The sequence below is a fragment of the Histomonas meleagridis genome (assembly GCF_020186115.1).
Source record: "Histomonas meleagridis strain 2922-C6/04-10x chromosome Unknown contig_55, whole genome shotgun sequence".
In the NCBI taxonomy this organism is placed as follows: domain Eukaryota; phylum Parabasalia; order Tritrichomonadida; family Dientamoebidae; genus Histomonas; species Histomonas meleagridis.
The window spans coordinates 77,931-93,481 of NW_027150898.1; the positions used below are offsets into that span (position 1 = coordinate 77,931).

The 15,551-nt window shown below is 30.5% G+C and overlaps 5 protein-coding genes across 5 annotated transcripts; 2 read left to right on the plus strand and 3 right to left on the minus strand.

Annotated features, from left to right (window-relative positions):
• Positions 1-1,192: 1,192 nt before the first annotated feature.
• On the minus strand, positions 1,193-2,011 carry GO595_007603 (uncharacterized protein; the record flags this gene model as incomplete). Its single annotated transcript, XM_067921085.1, has 1 exon — positions 1,193-2,011. One exon carries the CDS (start codon positions 2,009-2,011, stop codon positions 1,193-1,195), a length of 819 nt encoding a protein of 272 aa, XP_067772166.1.
• A 3,251-nt stretch (positions 2,012-5,262) lies between these two features.
• Positions 5,263-7,107, minus strand: GO595_007604 (ribonucleoside-diphosphate reductase, adenosylcobalamin-dependent; the record flags this gene model as incomplete). The annotated part of the gene is made up of 1 exon (XM_067921086.1): positions 5,263-7,107. One exon carries the CDS (start codon positions 7,105-7,107, stop codon positions 5,263-5,265), a length of 1,845 nt encoding a protein of 614 aa, XP_067772167.1.
• A 981-nt stretch (positions 7,108-8,088) lies between these two features.
• GO595_007605 (GTP-binding nuclear protein Ran) lies at positions 8,089-8,721 on the plus strand (the record flags this gene model as incomplete). Its single annotated transcript, XM_067921087.1, has 1 exon — positions 8,089-8,721. One exon carries the CDS (start codon positions 8,089-8,091, stop codon positions 8,719-8,721), a length of 633 nt encoding a protein of 210 aa, XP_067772168.1.
• A 217-nt stretch (positions 8,722-8,938) lies between these two features.
• On the plus strand, positions 8,939-9,760 carry GO595_007606 (Myb-like DNA-binding domain containing protein; the record flags this gene model as incomplete). Its single annotated transcript, XM_067921088.1, has 1 exon — positions 8,939-9,760. One exon carries the CDS (start codon positions 8,939-8,941, stop codon positions 9,758-9,760), a length of 822 nt encoding a protein of 273 aa, XP_067772169.1.
• A 1,573-nt stretch (positions 9,761-11,333) lies between these two features.
• GO595_007607 (Casein kinase II regulatory subunit family protein) lies at positions 11,334-12,038 on the minus strand (the record flags this gene model as incomplete). The annotated part of the gene is made up of 1 exon (XM_067921089.1): positions 11,334-12,038. One exon carries the CDS (start codon positions 12,036-12,038, stop codon positions 11,334-11,336), a length of 705 nt encoding a protein of 234 aa, XP_067772170.1.
• Positions 12,039-15,551: the final 3,513 nt, after the last annotated feature.

The window sequence follows — 15,551 nt, forward strand, 5'->3', positions numbered from 1 at the left end:
GCAAGTAATTCATTTCGGCCAATGCCCAATTCAGCTTTTTACTAAGCCACATGCAAAAAGATCAAAACAATTTATTCAACCTCCCAAAAAAATTGAGATATCGGTCCAACAAGAATCTTTAATTCACGGGGAAAATAGTGATGGAAATGTGGCAAAATGTGATTTAGGTGTTTATTTAATGCCGAAATTAAGCGCTCCAATTCCTCCAAAATACGATCATTTCGCGACGGTTAATTCAGAGAGTGAAACGTTTTCCATTCAAAAAGTTTCACTAACGGGTTTTTCTGAGTTGTTCGTCGATGTGGATTCGAAATATTCAAGAGTTACTGATATATCTGTTTGTAGCACAGGCATGTTTATGGCAATAAGTTTCGAAACAGGAATGGCTTCGGTTTATAGAATAATATATAAGAATGGAGATCCTTGTGGAATTGAATTAACAAATTCATTTTATGGAAGTACAAAATGTAACTTTACTGTTGTATTTGCATTTGATTTTGTTTGCGCAAGTTTGTTTGAAAATAATTTAGTAATATGGAATTACGCGACACAATTGTTACACCATAACATAAACCTTGGATTTAATCCAAAGGGTATTTTTTGTGATGATTTTTCTGGGGTTATAACAATATTTAATGATCAAGAAATAGTTCAATATTCAATTAATGGTGAAAAGATCAGAGAATTTCAAACAGACTACAGCATTGAAAAGGCTGGATTGCTACCTGTAACAAATTCTTTTGATGGTCGTTTTATCGTAATAGCAGATATTCGTGGCGATTTATCCTTTTATTCAATCGACCCTACAAGTTATGATCCAATTTTAATTTGCACAAAGCCCATCTATATTCCAGGGATTTTATCTCTTTTTATTAATCCGAGCACTTTTGAGGTTATCACATCTGACACTTTTCAAAAGGTGTTCGTTTCAAGATTTTCCAACGCTGAAGATTTTGAAGAGGAAGTCTGTCAACTTGACGAATAAAATTTTGATTGTATTGTTTTTGAGCGTCTTTCTTTCACTTTTTGAGTTCATCACCATAAAATCTTTGCACAAAATTGAGACCGAGCAATTTGACAGCCACACATTGTTTTGAAGTACGTTCCCATACAAAAAGTTTTCTCGACAAAAAAGAAATCAAATGTTTACACAGAACTAATTGGTTGTTGATTTTGGGTCCAGAAACATCGGTTAAGTCCTCAATTGAAAAAGTACAATTGGCGGGATTTGTTGGACCTTTTGGATTTCTTGTGATTGTTTTTGGATGTTTGCTTGGTTGATCTTGCTTTGTAGCTGTGATATAAGTTGTGATTTTCGTTCAGCTTGAAGTCGGGTGACATATAAGTCATCGAATCGATTTAATTGATATTTGATACAGTCAGGAGGGAACCTTCCTTCAACAGATAGCGCTGTAAGTGTGGATTTCGTGAGTTCTTTAAGATCGGCATTGATTAAACATTCACCAACTTTGGTGGAATGTTTTAATATTCCGATTCTTTCAAGGAGAAATGCAACTAAATATAACCTCCTTAAGATTGGTTTGGACTTTTCTTCATCGGGCGATAAGAATACGGCGATATCGCGGATGTTTAAAGATTGTGTTCCGAAATAAACAAATATTCCAAGGAAATTGATAGCCAAGGTACCGATGGCTGGAGACTCTGGAAGGTAGAAAAGCTTGTCTAGATCTTCTGTAAGGGCTTTGATCTCTATGTCTCTAGAGATAGATGGAAGTAAATTTGAAAGGGTTGAAAGACCTTTCCATTGGTATGCATGAGGTCCTGCTTTGATGCAGATACCACATGCAACGAGTACATTGAGTAAGTCGTATAGACGACGTTTTTCAACACCTGAATCTATTGATAGTTGGTTGATTTGGATGATAAAATCTATCTTGTTTTCATACTGCTTGAGGAAGTTAATTATGAACTCTGAAAAGCCATTTTTCTTTTTTGGGTTATTGTTCGATTTCTTCATTGTGGAAAATGACAGGTATTCTTTTGAAAGCATAGAAATTCAATTGTTAAAAGCTGCAATACCACGAAGGTTTTCGAAATCACAAATTTAATATCATTAAATATATAGTATAGATATCAAGAAATTAAAATATTTAGATGAAAGACATATGGTTTACTGAGAAAAAAATGTTTGAATTTGATGCTTTTCTTATCGTTTAGTAAGGGGCTTAAGAGAAATTTAGTATTGAAAAATTGAATTGATTTCGGACAAATAAAATCAAATACGGCCGTGTCGATTCAATTTTTTTTGAATGAAATTCAATGCATTGAATTACGCGACCACTGAAAATGGGTTTTATGGACCTGATCATTCCGTCCAAACGCACGATAAAAATAAAATAAGACAACAAAAATGAATAAAACAGTGTCTCACGAATAAAATCATTCCTGTCTGATTCTTCTCTATTGAAGAATAATCTACAAAAATTGTGATTTATGTGTTCCAGAATGTCAATAGTTTACGAAAATGATTGATAAACGATAATGAATAACCGTTTTTTTAAACTCGGAATATTTTTCGGTAAAATTATTCCAAATCAAATTTAATATATCTATATATTTTCTTATGAATAATAAATATAATATAATGAATATTTAAACAAATATCGTAAAATACATAAGATATTTCAATTTTATTTATCGAATAAGTGATCTGACAGGCAAATTAATTAAGTCAAATAAAGCGGTTGTAATAGTCGTGAAGAGAAAAAATTATTTTAAATAAACTTAACAAAAAAACCGAATTTTTCAATGATATCTGCGTTCTATATAATTCATCTTTCCAGAAAGTAAAAATAAATATTGTAATGTCAAATGTGTTAATAATTTTTACATAATTAAACTTTCTTTCAAGAATAACACATGTCTTGGTTGGTAATAATCAAAAAAAACGGATGTTCAAAAATTAATAATTTAACATTAGAAAAAATATATTTAGAATGTTTCTTAAAATTAACTTTTCTTGTTTGCGTTATTGAGAAGCTAAGTAGTAATTCTGTTTTAATATTAAATTGCAGTATTCTTATTTTATATAAAAAAATTAATTGAATTGAATTTTAACCGTGTGTATAGAAAATTAAATGCAGTCAGAAACAAAAAACTTGAAATTCTTTTGACATTTTGTCATTTCTTAGAAAAAAATTATTTGATTTTGATATAGAATTAATTATTAGAATGAAATTTCGTAGAAGGATTGTTGAATCCATCCTGAATTGAGTTTATAGGTACATATTAATAACATACCGGCCTAATGTTTCAGTTTATTCTGTTTGTGTACTTATTTCGTTATAAAATGGTTGTATTTGGGATTTTATTATTACTTTGGTTATTATTAATTCATGCTTATTTATTATGCTAATATTAATATTTTTATTGTTCCTATCGTTTGATAGCAAATGAATAATTATAATATAATTTTAAAAATGAATTCATCACGAAGTAATTTAACTATTTCTGTTAACCTTTTTCAGATGTATACACAAGTGCTGTTATAAATAATGATTTAAATCATTTTTAAATATTATTTTTAAATCTAAAAATTAATTAACAAATAATCAAATAAAACGAATAAATACCTCTAGCATTTACAGTGATTCCTTCTTGTTCAAGTAATTGTTTTACTTCACTAATAAAGCACGCTTGGGAAAAATTTTTGTTTTTCTTGAATATTTTGTTTTTTTAAGTTTGTACGTTAAGAATGCAGATGAACCCAATTTATTATTCTATTGGGAGACCAAAAACCGAAAATAGTACATATAAAAACAAAAAATACATAAGAGACCCTGGAATTAATTGGTCAATTATAAAAGATGTTGATCCTATAATGTTATCTGAAACAAAAGATTTCAATTTAATGGAAAAAATAGCCAATTCTTTTGTGTCTTCCATTATGAATGAAGGAGATAGATCATATTTGTCTGATCCATTGGCATTTAAATTTGTTATGATTCTTCAAATTATTATCCAATACATGTATGATTGTCAAAAACAACTCAAAACAAAATTAACTGAATCTGAGGATGAATGTCTTATATACAAAGAAAAAATAAATCTTCTTCAGAGGTCCGAAAATAGAAAAGATATATTGTTAAAAGAAGCATATACAGATTATGATAAATGTCCATTATGTCGTAAAAAATTCAAGTCACTTAACTTATTAGACAAACACATCGAGAAGCAACATTCAACACATTTTTATGCATGGAAATCCATTCGTGTAAATGCATCAATTGATCCTAAATCCAGAATCAAAGAATTAGAAGAAGAAATTTCTACAATCAGAACAACAATGAATGAACAAACCAAAAAGTTTAATGAATCATTAATTAATTTCAATAATAGACTTGAAGCTAAAAAAAGAGATAACAAACAGAAGAAACAAGTTCAAAAGCCAATTATAGAATATTTCGAATTTCATCCAAAACAATCAAAACAAGAAAATGAAATCAAACCTAATACTACTATTAATCCTTTTAAGCAACATGTGCTACACATCGATGCTGATCCAAGTTCTGACTTCGATTCTTCAGATTTAGATGTTGATGAACATATGAGACGAATCGAAAAAAAGTCTAAAAAAGAAGTAAATAGAATTCATAATGGCTTTGGAAGCAATTACGTAACTCCAAAACAAGCTGAAAATATGCTAAAATTAAATAATGTAAATTATAAAAGAGTACATGCTTCCGCAAAAGAGCAAATCGAAAAAGAATTTCCAATGGCTCAGAGCAAACAAAAACGAAAGAAACCTTCTTCACATAGCTAATGTTTTAATAAACTATGATAGAAATGTATCAAAATAAAAAAGTTTAAAATTATGAGCAAAAATAAGAAAACAAAAGAATAAGAGAATTTACTAATAATAATACAAAAAATAGGCTGTGTTATTTTTGGACATCTTTGGTATTAGAATAAAAAAATTTGTTAGAAAGCGGACTTGATGTAAAATGATTTGATGATTTGTAGGTTGGTTTAGATTTTGATCTTTGTGACTGCAAGTTAATATTCTTAGATTTTGAAATATTTTTATTTTTCTTCCTTTCTTTGTACTCATTCAAGTGTCCTTCGTCAAAGTTTCCTCTTCCACGTGCTGTGTCATATTCAACTCCAGCAGGAAGAGTTTTCTGTGATGACATTTTCCAAAATTTGTCTTTGATGTAAACTAAAAAGTGCCAGTATTTAAATTTCTAAAGTTTACGTTTTATCACAAAAATTTGGACATGTTACGTGAAACGAACCTTCTTTTTATATGTCACATTTCCCATCTTTACAGCCATCAACAAAAGTCTTAACAGGTTCATCTTTTTTTCCGTTGACTTCAAGCACTTGATATTGTCTTGACCCATTTCTGTAAACTGTCAAACCTTTACATCCATTCTTCCAACCTTCTATGAATCCCTCTTTAACCATCTCTTCTGTTGCGTCGTTCTTAAAGTTGATTGTTTTAGAAATTGCGTTACAACAATATTTCTGCATCGTGCTTTGTATCTTAATATGATCTTTCGGTTCAATATCCAATGAAGTTACAAACACTTTTCGAATCTCTTCTGGCACAGAACTTGCGTTTTTCAATGTTCCTGTTTCCAATACTTTTTCCATTACTTCATCAGAATAACATCCGCATTCCTTTAACGCTTTCTTCAAATGCTTATTCACGAATGGCTTCATCTTTCCTGCGAGACAACTTCCTCTTCTATAAGCCAAAGCGAAATATGGTTCAACACCTGATGATACATCCATTAACATAGCAGTTGATCCTGTTGGCGCAATATTTGTTAGCGATGCGTTTCTCATTGTTTTATATTTCTCTTTCCAAACACTTTTTTCGAAGTTTGGAAAGTTTCCTTTTTCTTCACCAATCTTCACCGATTCATCAATAGCTGTTTCTTGTATTATTTTCATCACCTCCGATGCTGTTTCCATTCCTTCATCGGAATTATACGGTAACTTCATCAGAAACAGCATGTCAGCAAGCCCCATAATTCCGAGGCCGATACGGCGGTTATTCTTGAACATTTCGTTTACGCGTTCAACAGGAAACTGGGTAAGGTCAACGACATTGTCAAGCATACGGACGGCAATACGAGTTACTTCGGCAAGTCTTTCTTTTTTAAGTGTTCCATTCGAATTTACAAATTTCTCAAGATTGATGGAGCCAAGATTACATGCATCACCTGAATGAAGAAATTGTTCGCCACATGGATTACAACATTCAATGGGTCCAAGGCCTGGAAGAGGATTATACTTATTGACATTATCAATAAATACACAACCTGGTTCTCCATTACGCCAGGCACTATGGATGATCTCATTCATAAGCTCTGGAGCAGAAATATCGACCTCTGTGATGTCAATTACACGGCCAGCGGAATCACGAGTAATATATCTTGGCTTGTATTCTTCGCCATTCCATTTACAAAGCCATGGAGAAGGGTCATTGTTAATAACTTTCTCCATAAATTCGTTGGTGAGGCTGACGGAAAAATTGAAATTTTCAAATGTACCATCTTTAGCTTTTGCTTCTATAAACTCCAAAACATCCGGATGTTCAATGCTCATAACTGCCATGTTGGCTCCTCTACGCCCATGCTGTTGAATAATCTGGAATGCTTCAGAAAATATTCTGAGAAAAGATAATGGACCACTCGAAACGCCAAGAGTACGCTTGCACTTGAACCCCGCGGGGCGAAGAAGATGAAATGGGAATCCAATTCCTGATCCTGCTTGTTGAAGGAGAGTTGCTTCTTTGAGAGTTTCGAATATACTATCAAGAGAGTCTTCCATATGAAGCACGACGCAGTTTGAAACCAGAGGAGTTGTAGAACCTGCATTTGCAAGTGTTCTCCCAGCTGGAATAAATTCAAAATTCATCATTACATCTGTGAATATTTTCCCCCATTTTTCTGAGTCCTCCTCAATCGATGCAAGATTGTTACCAACTCGAGAAAACATTTCTTCTGGAGTTTCAATAATGTTATTGTCATCGTCGAGCTGGAGATAACGTGACTTCAAAACTTTCATTGCGTTTGATGAAAAATCGAGTTTAGTCTTGATTCCTTCTATTTCTTTCTCTTCTTTAATGCAAGCCATTCCCAAAGTGAATTGTTTTTATTCCCGGCAGGGTTTGAATTGATAACCGTCGGTGAAGCTTCACCCCGATCAAAACGCATTCAAAATAAACTTCACCCGCGTACTTTTTATGATCCGAATTTTGGACAATTTGTATGTATCTGCTCCTTCACTCGAAATAAAAACTCATTTAACTCATCATTTCTCTTGAAAGAAAAATGTCTTTTTTGAAGAATTCATTCTTCGAACTTAAAATCTTCAATGATTGAAGATATCAGATCTGGAAAAATTATATATATAATTATATATGATGTACATTTAAAAAATCAAATGATTTAAATATTATATATTTTGTAACATTAGAATGTATTGTTTTAGATAACATTATTGAATGAAATCACATCAAAAACATATGCTTTGGACCGTTTAAAACTCAATTCAAGAATTTTATTTATCAGAGAACTTCAGTTTAATATCTACAAAATATTTTATGAGTTTAAAATTACATATTGTTTTTTGGAAATGTTGAATTTAGTGGGATTTTGTTTTAAATTGAGGAATGGGATATTTCCAAATATATCAAATATTACCGAAGGCAATTATATAAATCGAAATACATATAGATAGAAAAGACAAATCAATATTTAATTTTATAAAAACATTTTTTCTCGTGAAATTATCGAAAATTTTAGATGAATTTCTATGCCAAGATTTTGTTAAAAAAATTAAAATAAATAATTGAATATTAATAACTTTTTGTATGGCATCAGGTAACTAAGTGACATGTTCTGTACTGTAAAGTATTCAGAAATTCTATGTGCTTAATCAAAATCAGACATCAAACAAGATTTTCATTCAAATTATGGATGGGGATTTCATATTACATTTCTTTTTTGAATACTTTACGAAAAGAGCAAAAATAAAGTTCATCAATGAAGAAAAATTCAATTGAGAAACCTCCCGTTAAGAGCGGTTTTGCCATGGTCAACCCATTTTATTTTAATGCAGGCAAAACTTGTTCTTGTAGGAGATGGTGGTGTTGGTAAAACAACCTTTGTCAAGCGTCATCAAACAGGTGAATTTGAAAAGAAGTACATTCCAACATTAGGTGTTCAAGTATCTCAACTTTCATTCCAAACTACACACGGCGTTTTAACATATAATATTTGGGATACAGCAGGTCAAGAACGTTTTGGTGGTCTTCGTGAAGGTTATTACCTTGAAGCAAATTGCGCCATCATCATGTTTGATGTTACATCACCAACAACATATCGTAATGTTCCAACATGGCACCGTGATCTTGTTCGCGTTTGTCCAAATATTCCAATTGTTCTTGTAGGTAACAAAATTGATGTTCGTGATAGGAAAGTTCAAGCCAAACGTGTTATTTTCCATAAGAAGAACAACATGAGGTACTTCGAAATCTCAGCTAAAAGTAACTACCACTTTGAACTTCCATTCCTTTCATTGGCTCGTTCATTATCAGGTGATCCAAATCTTCAATTCACAACAGCAACTGTTTTGATGCCACCAGAAGTTGAAATGGATCCAAATCTTGCTGCACAATATGAAGCTGAACTTCAACAAGCAGAAGCTATTCCACTTCCAGAAGATGATAATGATTTCCTTAATTAAAAAATTTACAAATTTTTATACTCTACATTTTTTCTTTGTATTTAGCTATTATGTATCATGAGCATAAATGAAAATAAATATTTTTTACTATGTAAAAACTCCAAAAAAATTTCATTTCGTTTTTTCTAAAATTTTAATAATTTGTAAACTATTCATTTATTTCAGGGCGCGGGGTTTTTAACGTGTCCAATCTTAACGTCCAATTATTATTTCATTTATGGAATTAGCAGCTCTCGCCCCAACAAGAAATAGAAAACAACAAGTTTATTCATCATCAAAGAAGACTATTTGGACTCAAGAAGAAGACGAATTATTAACTAGATTAATGACAAACAACCAGACAAATTCATGGAGCGTCTTAGCTAAATATTTCCCTAACAAAACAGCCCCACAAATATCGGGGAGATGGGAGAAAGTCTTAAATCCACAGCTTGTAAAAGGATCTTGGAAACGGGAAGAAGATGAGATCATATTAAATTTTGTACAAAAAAATGGAGTCAAAGATTGGGCAAAACTTGCTCTCCTCCTTAATGGAAGGACAGGAAAACAATGCAGAGAACGCTTTAAGAATCATTTAGACTCAAGTGTTAAGCGTACGCCATGGACACAAGAAGAAGACGAAAGACTCATCGAGTGCCACAACAAACTCGGCAACCAGTGGACAAAGATCACACGTTTCTTCCCAGGGCGAACAGACAACTGTATTAAGAACAGATGGAACAGTACCTTAAGGAAAAGGATAGAAAGAATGCAAAATGGTGAACCACTAGTACAAAAAAGAGGAAGAAAACCAAAGGCAAATGTGATTCCAACACCTGAAATAGAGGTGGTGAACATTTCCCAATATGAACAAACAGAAGCTTGCTCGTCCCCGTTCATTGGTAACGTTCAATCTAAGATAATTCAGTTGGCGCCGATTGCTTTTGAACCATTTTCTTCGTTTAGACAGAATGCTAATCACCCACAGACAATTTGCCCTTCTCTGGAACAAAGCAGGAATGACTTTCAGAAGCTATTAAGCGCAAGAGCTGCTAATTAATTTGTTCGTGTTTTTTTTAAATAGTGCTATTTTATTTGTGATTTTTTTTGTTTTAAGCAAAGTCATGGCTTTCTTGTGATAAAAAGATTATGCTGTATTGCTGGTAATGATATAATTCTATCAATTCTTCATTTTTGCACTAATTAGTAATGAAATTTAATTTACGTTTTGTTTTATTGTGCTTTAGCCATGATTCAAATTAAATTCCTATATGGTTAAGTGAATCAATTCTTAGTTGTTATAGATTGGTTGGTCTTGCAGATCAGCGGACTTTGACCTTTTGTAAAGCCGTTTAGATATAGTGCCAAACCATTCACTAACTTGTTCTATCTTTATTTTTTTATAAAACACTACATGTGATTGATTTTATTTATTATTTATAGCATTGGTTTGGGAAATCCATTTGGGGAAGTATCATATCAAAAATTAAGAAATCAAAATTCTCACCTGTTCGATATCTAGTGTTATTTTTCCAATTGAGGCACTTCGACATGTCCTGATTATTTATGATCTTTTGCACAAAAAATGTTGTTTTAATTTCTTGAAAGTTAACTTTTCACTGTTTTGGAATTAATTGGATCTTATTCAAAAGTTGATCGATTTTTTGCTAATTAGCAGCTCTCGAATCTTTTCCCAATGAGTGTTCCTTCTCTTATTGTTTTATTTTTATTTTATACCCACTAAAAATTTCAATTGTGATAACATAAATTTGGTGCTAATTCATACACGAACCCAGATAAATTTAAGCATGTTATTATATTTATTTTTTTTTTTTACAGTAAAATCAACTATTCAGAAAAATACAATATAAAAAAGAAAACCCTATTTTACTCTTTTGTTTATTATTTTATTTCATGCAAACTCATGAACCATATGATTCATCAACTCAAGCACCTTTTGTAAGTTCAAATGATTTTAAAAATAGAGATACATGTAAAAGTAACATTGTGCCTTGAAATTAATGATATTAAAGAAATTGAACAGTATTTAGTGAATGCCTATTTTTAGCAAATATTATTATATAATACTCAATGATTTCAATCAAAATTCATTTGATTTTTTGCGAAGAATTACAAACTATTCCCTTAGGAAAAAACATAAAATCAATAGGAAATTCTTCATCCTGTAATTGTGCCTCATTAAAATCTATCATATACTGGATTCAACTACTTCAATAGGTGATTATGCATTTATATGTTGCACCATCCTAAAAAAGTTACTATAGGAGAAAAAGTAGAATCAATTGGTGCTTCAGCACTTCATGAATGCTCTTCGTTAGAAGATTATAATTCAAATTTAGTAACTTCTACATGAAATTTTTCATTTTATATATTCTCTTTAACAAACATTAAATTCCAATTCTTGGATTGAATATTCCATATTAAAGTATTTGAACACATAATGAAATCCTACATAATCAAATGTTTACAACAATAATTTGTTAGTTTATTCCATCCAAGCAAATTTACTTATAATTTATTTAAATATTAATTAGTGGGCAATGCAAATTAATATATACAAAAATCATTTTATATACGATATTATTGTATTTACTCACAACACATTCGTTTGATTAATGAACAAAGTATTCATCTTTTTTGATATAAAGCCTAAATCCATAAATTGTCGGTTTGATGTTCTCGCAAGAATTTTGTTTTTGTGTACGGTACTTCCTTATATAGGCTTTAGGGAACTTTGGACCGAAAAATGAGCCATCAAGTTTCGAGCCTTTCTTATCTTCGCATCTGTATCCATCATTGCAACTTGTGCAATAAAGTTCAACTTGATTTTGTTCTGGTTCTGAAGACTTGCCAAATGGTATTAAGTTATTTCCTTTGCATAAAAATCTTGGACATTTTCCATAAATACCTGAATTAATTTTCTTTTTCATAAGTTTTAATCCTTTGTTGGTAACAATAAATTTTGCATGTATGAGACTATAAATCCGAATAGCTTCGAGATTAATTGTTCTTAAGTTTTCTAAGAAGTTAGGATTTTTAATATCCCAAAAATTTTTATTATTATGTCTATCTGTAATTATTTCCATTGCTGCTTTGAAAAGCATTTTATCACCTACAATTGCATTTACTATTTTTGGACTTGTGATAAAGCAAAGATCAACCTCGACTAGCCATGGTTGAATTCTGCAAATTTGGTTCACCCAAGGAAGATATCCTAATGGGCAGGAACCACATAGCGCCGGGTAGATCCTAAATCCATCAACTTCAACTGGTTCTATTTGTTTCTTAGTGTGTTTCATGGTTATATGAAATGTCATGTGAAAACACGCTAAGAACCAAACTTCATGCAGTACCAAAGCACTACTATTTCATTAAATTCCGAATACTAATGTTCACTTAGGCAGGTCAAACAAGTTTAACCATTTATTATAAATTTTAACATTTAAAAGAATTAATACCAATTATTAATAAGCCTATTCAGGTCTTACAGTATTAGTACTAAACTAAAATAAAAAAAAATAAAATAAGTTTAATGTTTACGTCATTATTTATACTTTAATTTTGACTCATCGATTTGATTTAATAAACAAAATTTTTTGCATTTGCAAATTTGTTAATTTCAGTTCCAGTGTTTTAAGATTTATTTAACCTTAAGGTTTTTAGTAGAAGGAACATTTTATTATTTTTTGCTTTATTTGCGACCGTTTAGATAGTGAGCCCCAACATGATGAGTGATGATTTAGATTTTTATGATTTTCTACCATCAGAAACAGAATCTGTTGAAAACAAATCATGTATTACTGATGATAATTTTTTTGAGCAAATTCAAAAAAATTCTAAATCACTTTCTTCAATATTTAATATACATGAAGATGTTGGTTATCTTTGTTTAGCTAATCTTAATTGGAATTATGAAAAAGCTCTGGATTTATTGTCATCAGATAAAGAAGGATTTTTAAAATCTTTAAATTTTGAAGAAAGCGATTTTAACAGTGAGCAATGTCTTCACAAATATCAAGGTACCGAAGATCAGGAATGTCAAATATGTTATAACATTGTTAAATCAGATCAGATGTTATCACTTCCATGCAATCATTACTTTTGTTTTGATTGTTGGAAGGTTCACTGTCTTCAAAAAATCAAAGATGGCTCATCCCAAATCTTTTGTATGGGAACAGGTTGTCGACGTCAGTTAATGCTTAGTGACATCACGATGCTATGTGGGCCTGATCAAGCCTTAATTGTTCAACAACGACTTGCATCTGTTTCGCTTAGTATGTCACACGAATTTAAACGCTGTATTAATCCCAATTGTCAATTATCAATTAGTGTCGAATCACTTGGTTTATGTAATGTTGCCAAATGTAAATGCGGCGCCCGCATTTGTTGGGTATGTGGTAATGAAGCGCATGCTCCCTTAAGTTGTAATAAGATTGAAGAATGGCTTAAGACAGCTGGCAACGAAACATTTTTATGGCTTTCATCCAACACCAAATCATGTCCCAAATGTAATTTACGCATAGAAAAGAACGGTGGCTGTAATCATATGATATGTAGTAATTGTCAGCATGAGTTTTGTTGGATATGTGGCCATGATTGGAAGACGCATAATGGGAAAAAGTATCAATGTAATCAATATATTAAGAAAGATAATGACTGTGAAAATGATGAAGCAAATGACACCAAAAAAGACATCGAACGAATTTCTCATTATTGTAAACATTATTTTAACCATTATTACGCATCGAAGGAAGAAAGGAAAAGTATGGAAACGTTCAAAGAGAAAATGAAAAATAGTTTCGAAAGAAGTTTAGATACAAAAAGCGAAAATTTGGAGCAACAAATCCAATTTATCTTGGAAACTATTGATGAAGCAAGATCGGTACTAATGTGGAGTTATCCTTATGCGTACTATTTGCAGCCGGAAAGCACAAGATTGAATTTGTTCGAGTTTGTGCAGGCTGAATGCGAAAAGTCATTGGAAAAGTTGTGTTTTAATGTGGAATATCCAACTTTCGTACAGTATGAAAAGGCAATGAATTTGGCAAATACAACGAAAAAAAATACGGAATCTTTATTGAAGCATGTGGATTTATATCTGCATTATTCATCATATTAAATTTTTGTTCGATTTTATATTTTGGTTGGTTTTCAAATTTTGAATACTTGAGAAGCCTAATAGGAGCTTTCGCACAACATATCCTATAACCAAAGGACATTGAAAATTCCAAAAGAGCTGGTGAAAAAACGTTGACTACACCCCCCCGAAAAAAAAATGCCCACCCTTTGAAATTGTAAAAAAATTTAGAAGTTTATTTTTCGATTTTTTAACTTTTTAAAGAAATTTTTTGCTTCACAAACATAATATTCTTATTAAAATGATTCCAATTCTCCATGCATTTTCATTTTTTGCTTCTTCAGTTACGTGTGGATATATTCCAAATAAAGGAAATTATGGTAAAATTTATCTAGTCAAAAAAAATTATACATTTAAATATTATTACCCATCAATACATGAACCATTTTCTTTAAAATTTGTTTCATTAATGAACTTTGAATTGTTTTCCGTCAAAAATCATTTATTTAAAAATCCATTATCTGTTTTATCCAATTCACCTTTCGATCACGCCCATGAAAAACATATTATCTCAGAAAAGCCAAACATGAATCATTTATGTTATTACATTTTAAGTATATCTACCATAGCAATCTTGAATATTGTATCTCTTATATTAATATATTTCAAATGAATAAAGGAAACTTACAAAAAATTGTTAAAACCGAACATAAATTTGGTGTTGACATAATTTGTTTAACATTAGTCATTTTTCAAATTCATGGACTTGAATTTGATGAAACAACGGGAACACTTTATTTTTAATGAAAATTTTACAAAAATATATTATGATAAAGTAATCAATGTTGTTATCGAAGGTAATATCACTACCATTCCAGATTATTCATTTTCTGAATGGTTTGGGTTGGAATCTGTTAACATAAGCAATTCCGTGAAATATATTGGAATTGAAGCATTTTATTCATGTAATAAATTAAGTACAATAAACATTGGTGATAATGTTGTCGATATTAATGAAAGAGCATTTATGTTATGTATATCTTTAAAAAATATTACAATCCCCAATAAAGTAATAAATATCATGAGTGATGTTTTTAACTCGTGTTTTAGTTTAGAAGATATTATTATTGGAAACAGTGTTACAAGAATAGAATCAGGTGCTTTTTGCAAATGTTCATCATTACAAACAATTACACTTCCTGATAGAGTTCAAATTTGTGAAAAAACATTTGAATTATGTCAAAATCTTAAATCTATCTATCTTTATATCAAAGAATAGTCAGTATTATTCGAATCACAATGATGATGGAATTGTTTATAATAAAGAAAAAACTTCAATTATTATTTATTCACCAGGAAAAAATTGTGAAAATTTTGAAATTTTAAAGAGTGTTAAAATTATAATGAATTAGACATTTCAATATTGTAATAAATTAAAAACTATTGAAGTAGGAGAAAATGTGAAAAATAACAGAATTTAGTCTTTTTATTTCTGTACATCATTATTATATATTTTTATACCATCTCAAGTTAAAACAATAGATATTTTTTCTTTTTATAGCTGTTTCAATGTAACAACAGTTATTCTAAATGAAAATTTAATTAACATTAATGAAAATGCATTTGGTAATTGTTACTCATTGCAAAATATTTCCATTCCAAATTCAGTTGAATTAATTGATGATTATGCATTTGTTTCATGTTACAATTTATTTTCTGTTAATTTTTCAGATGAAAGTAACTTGAAAACAAT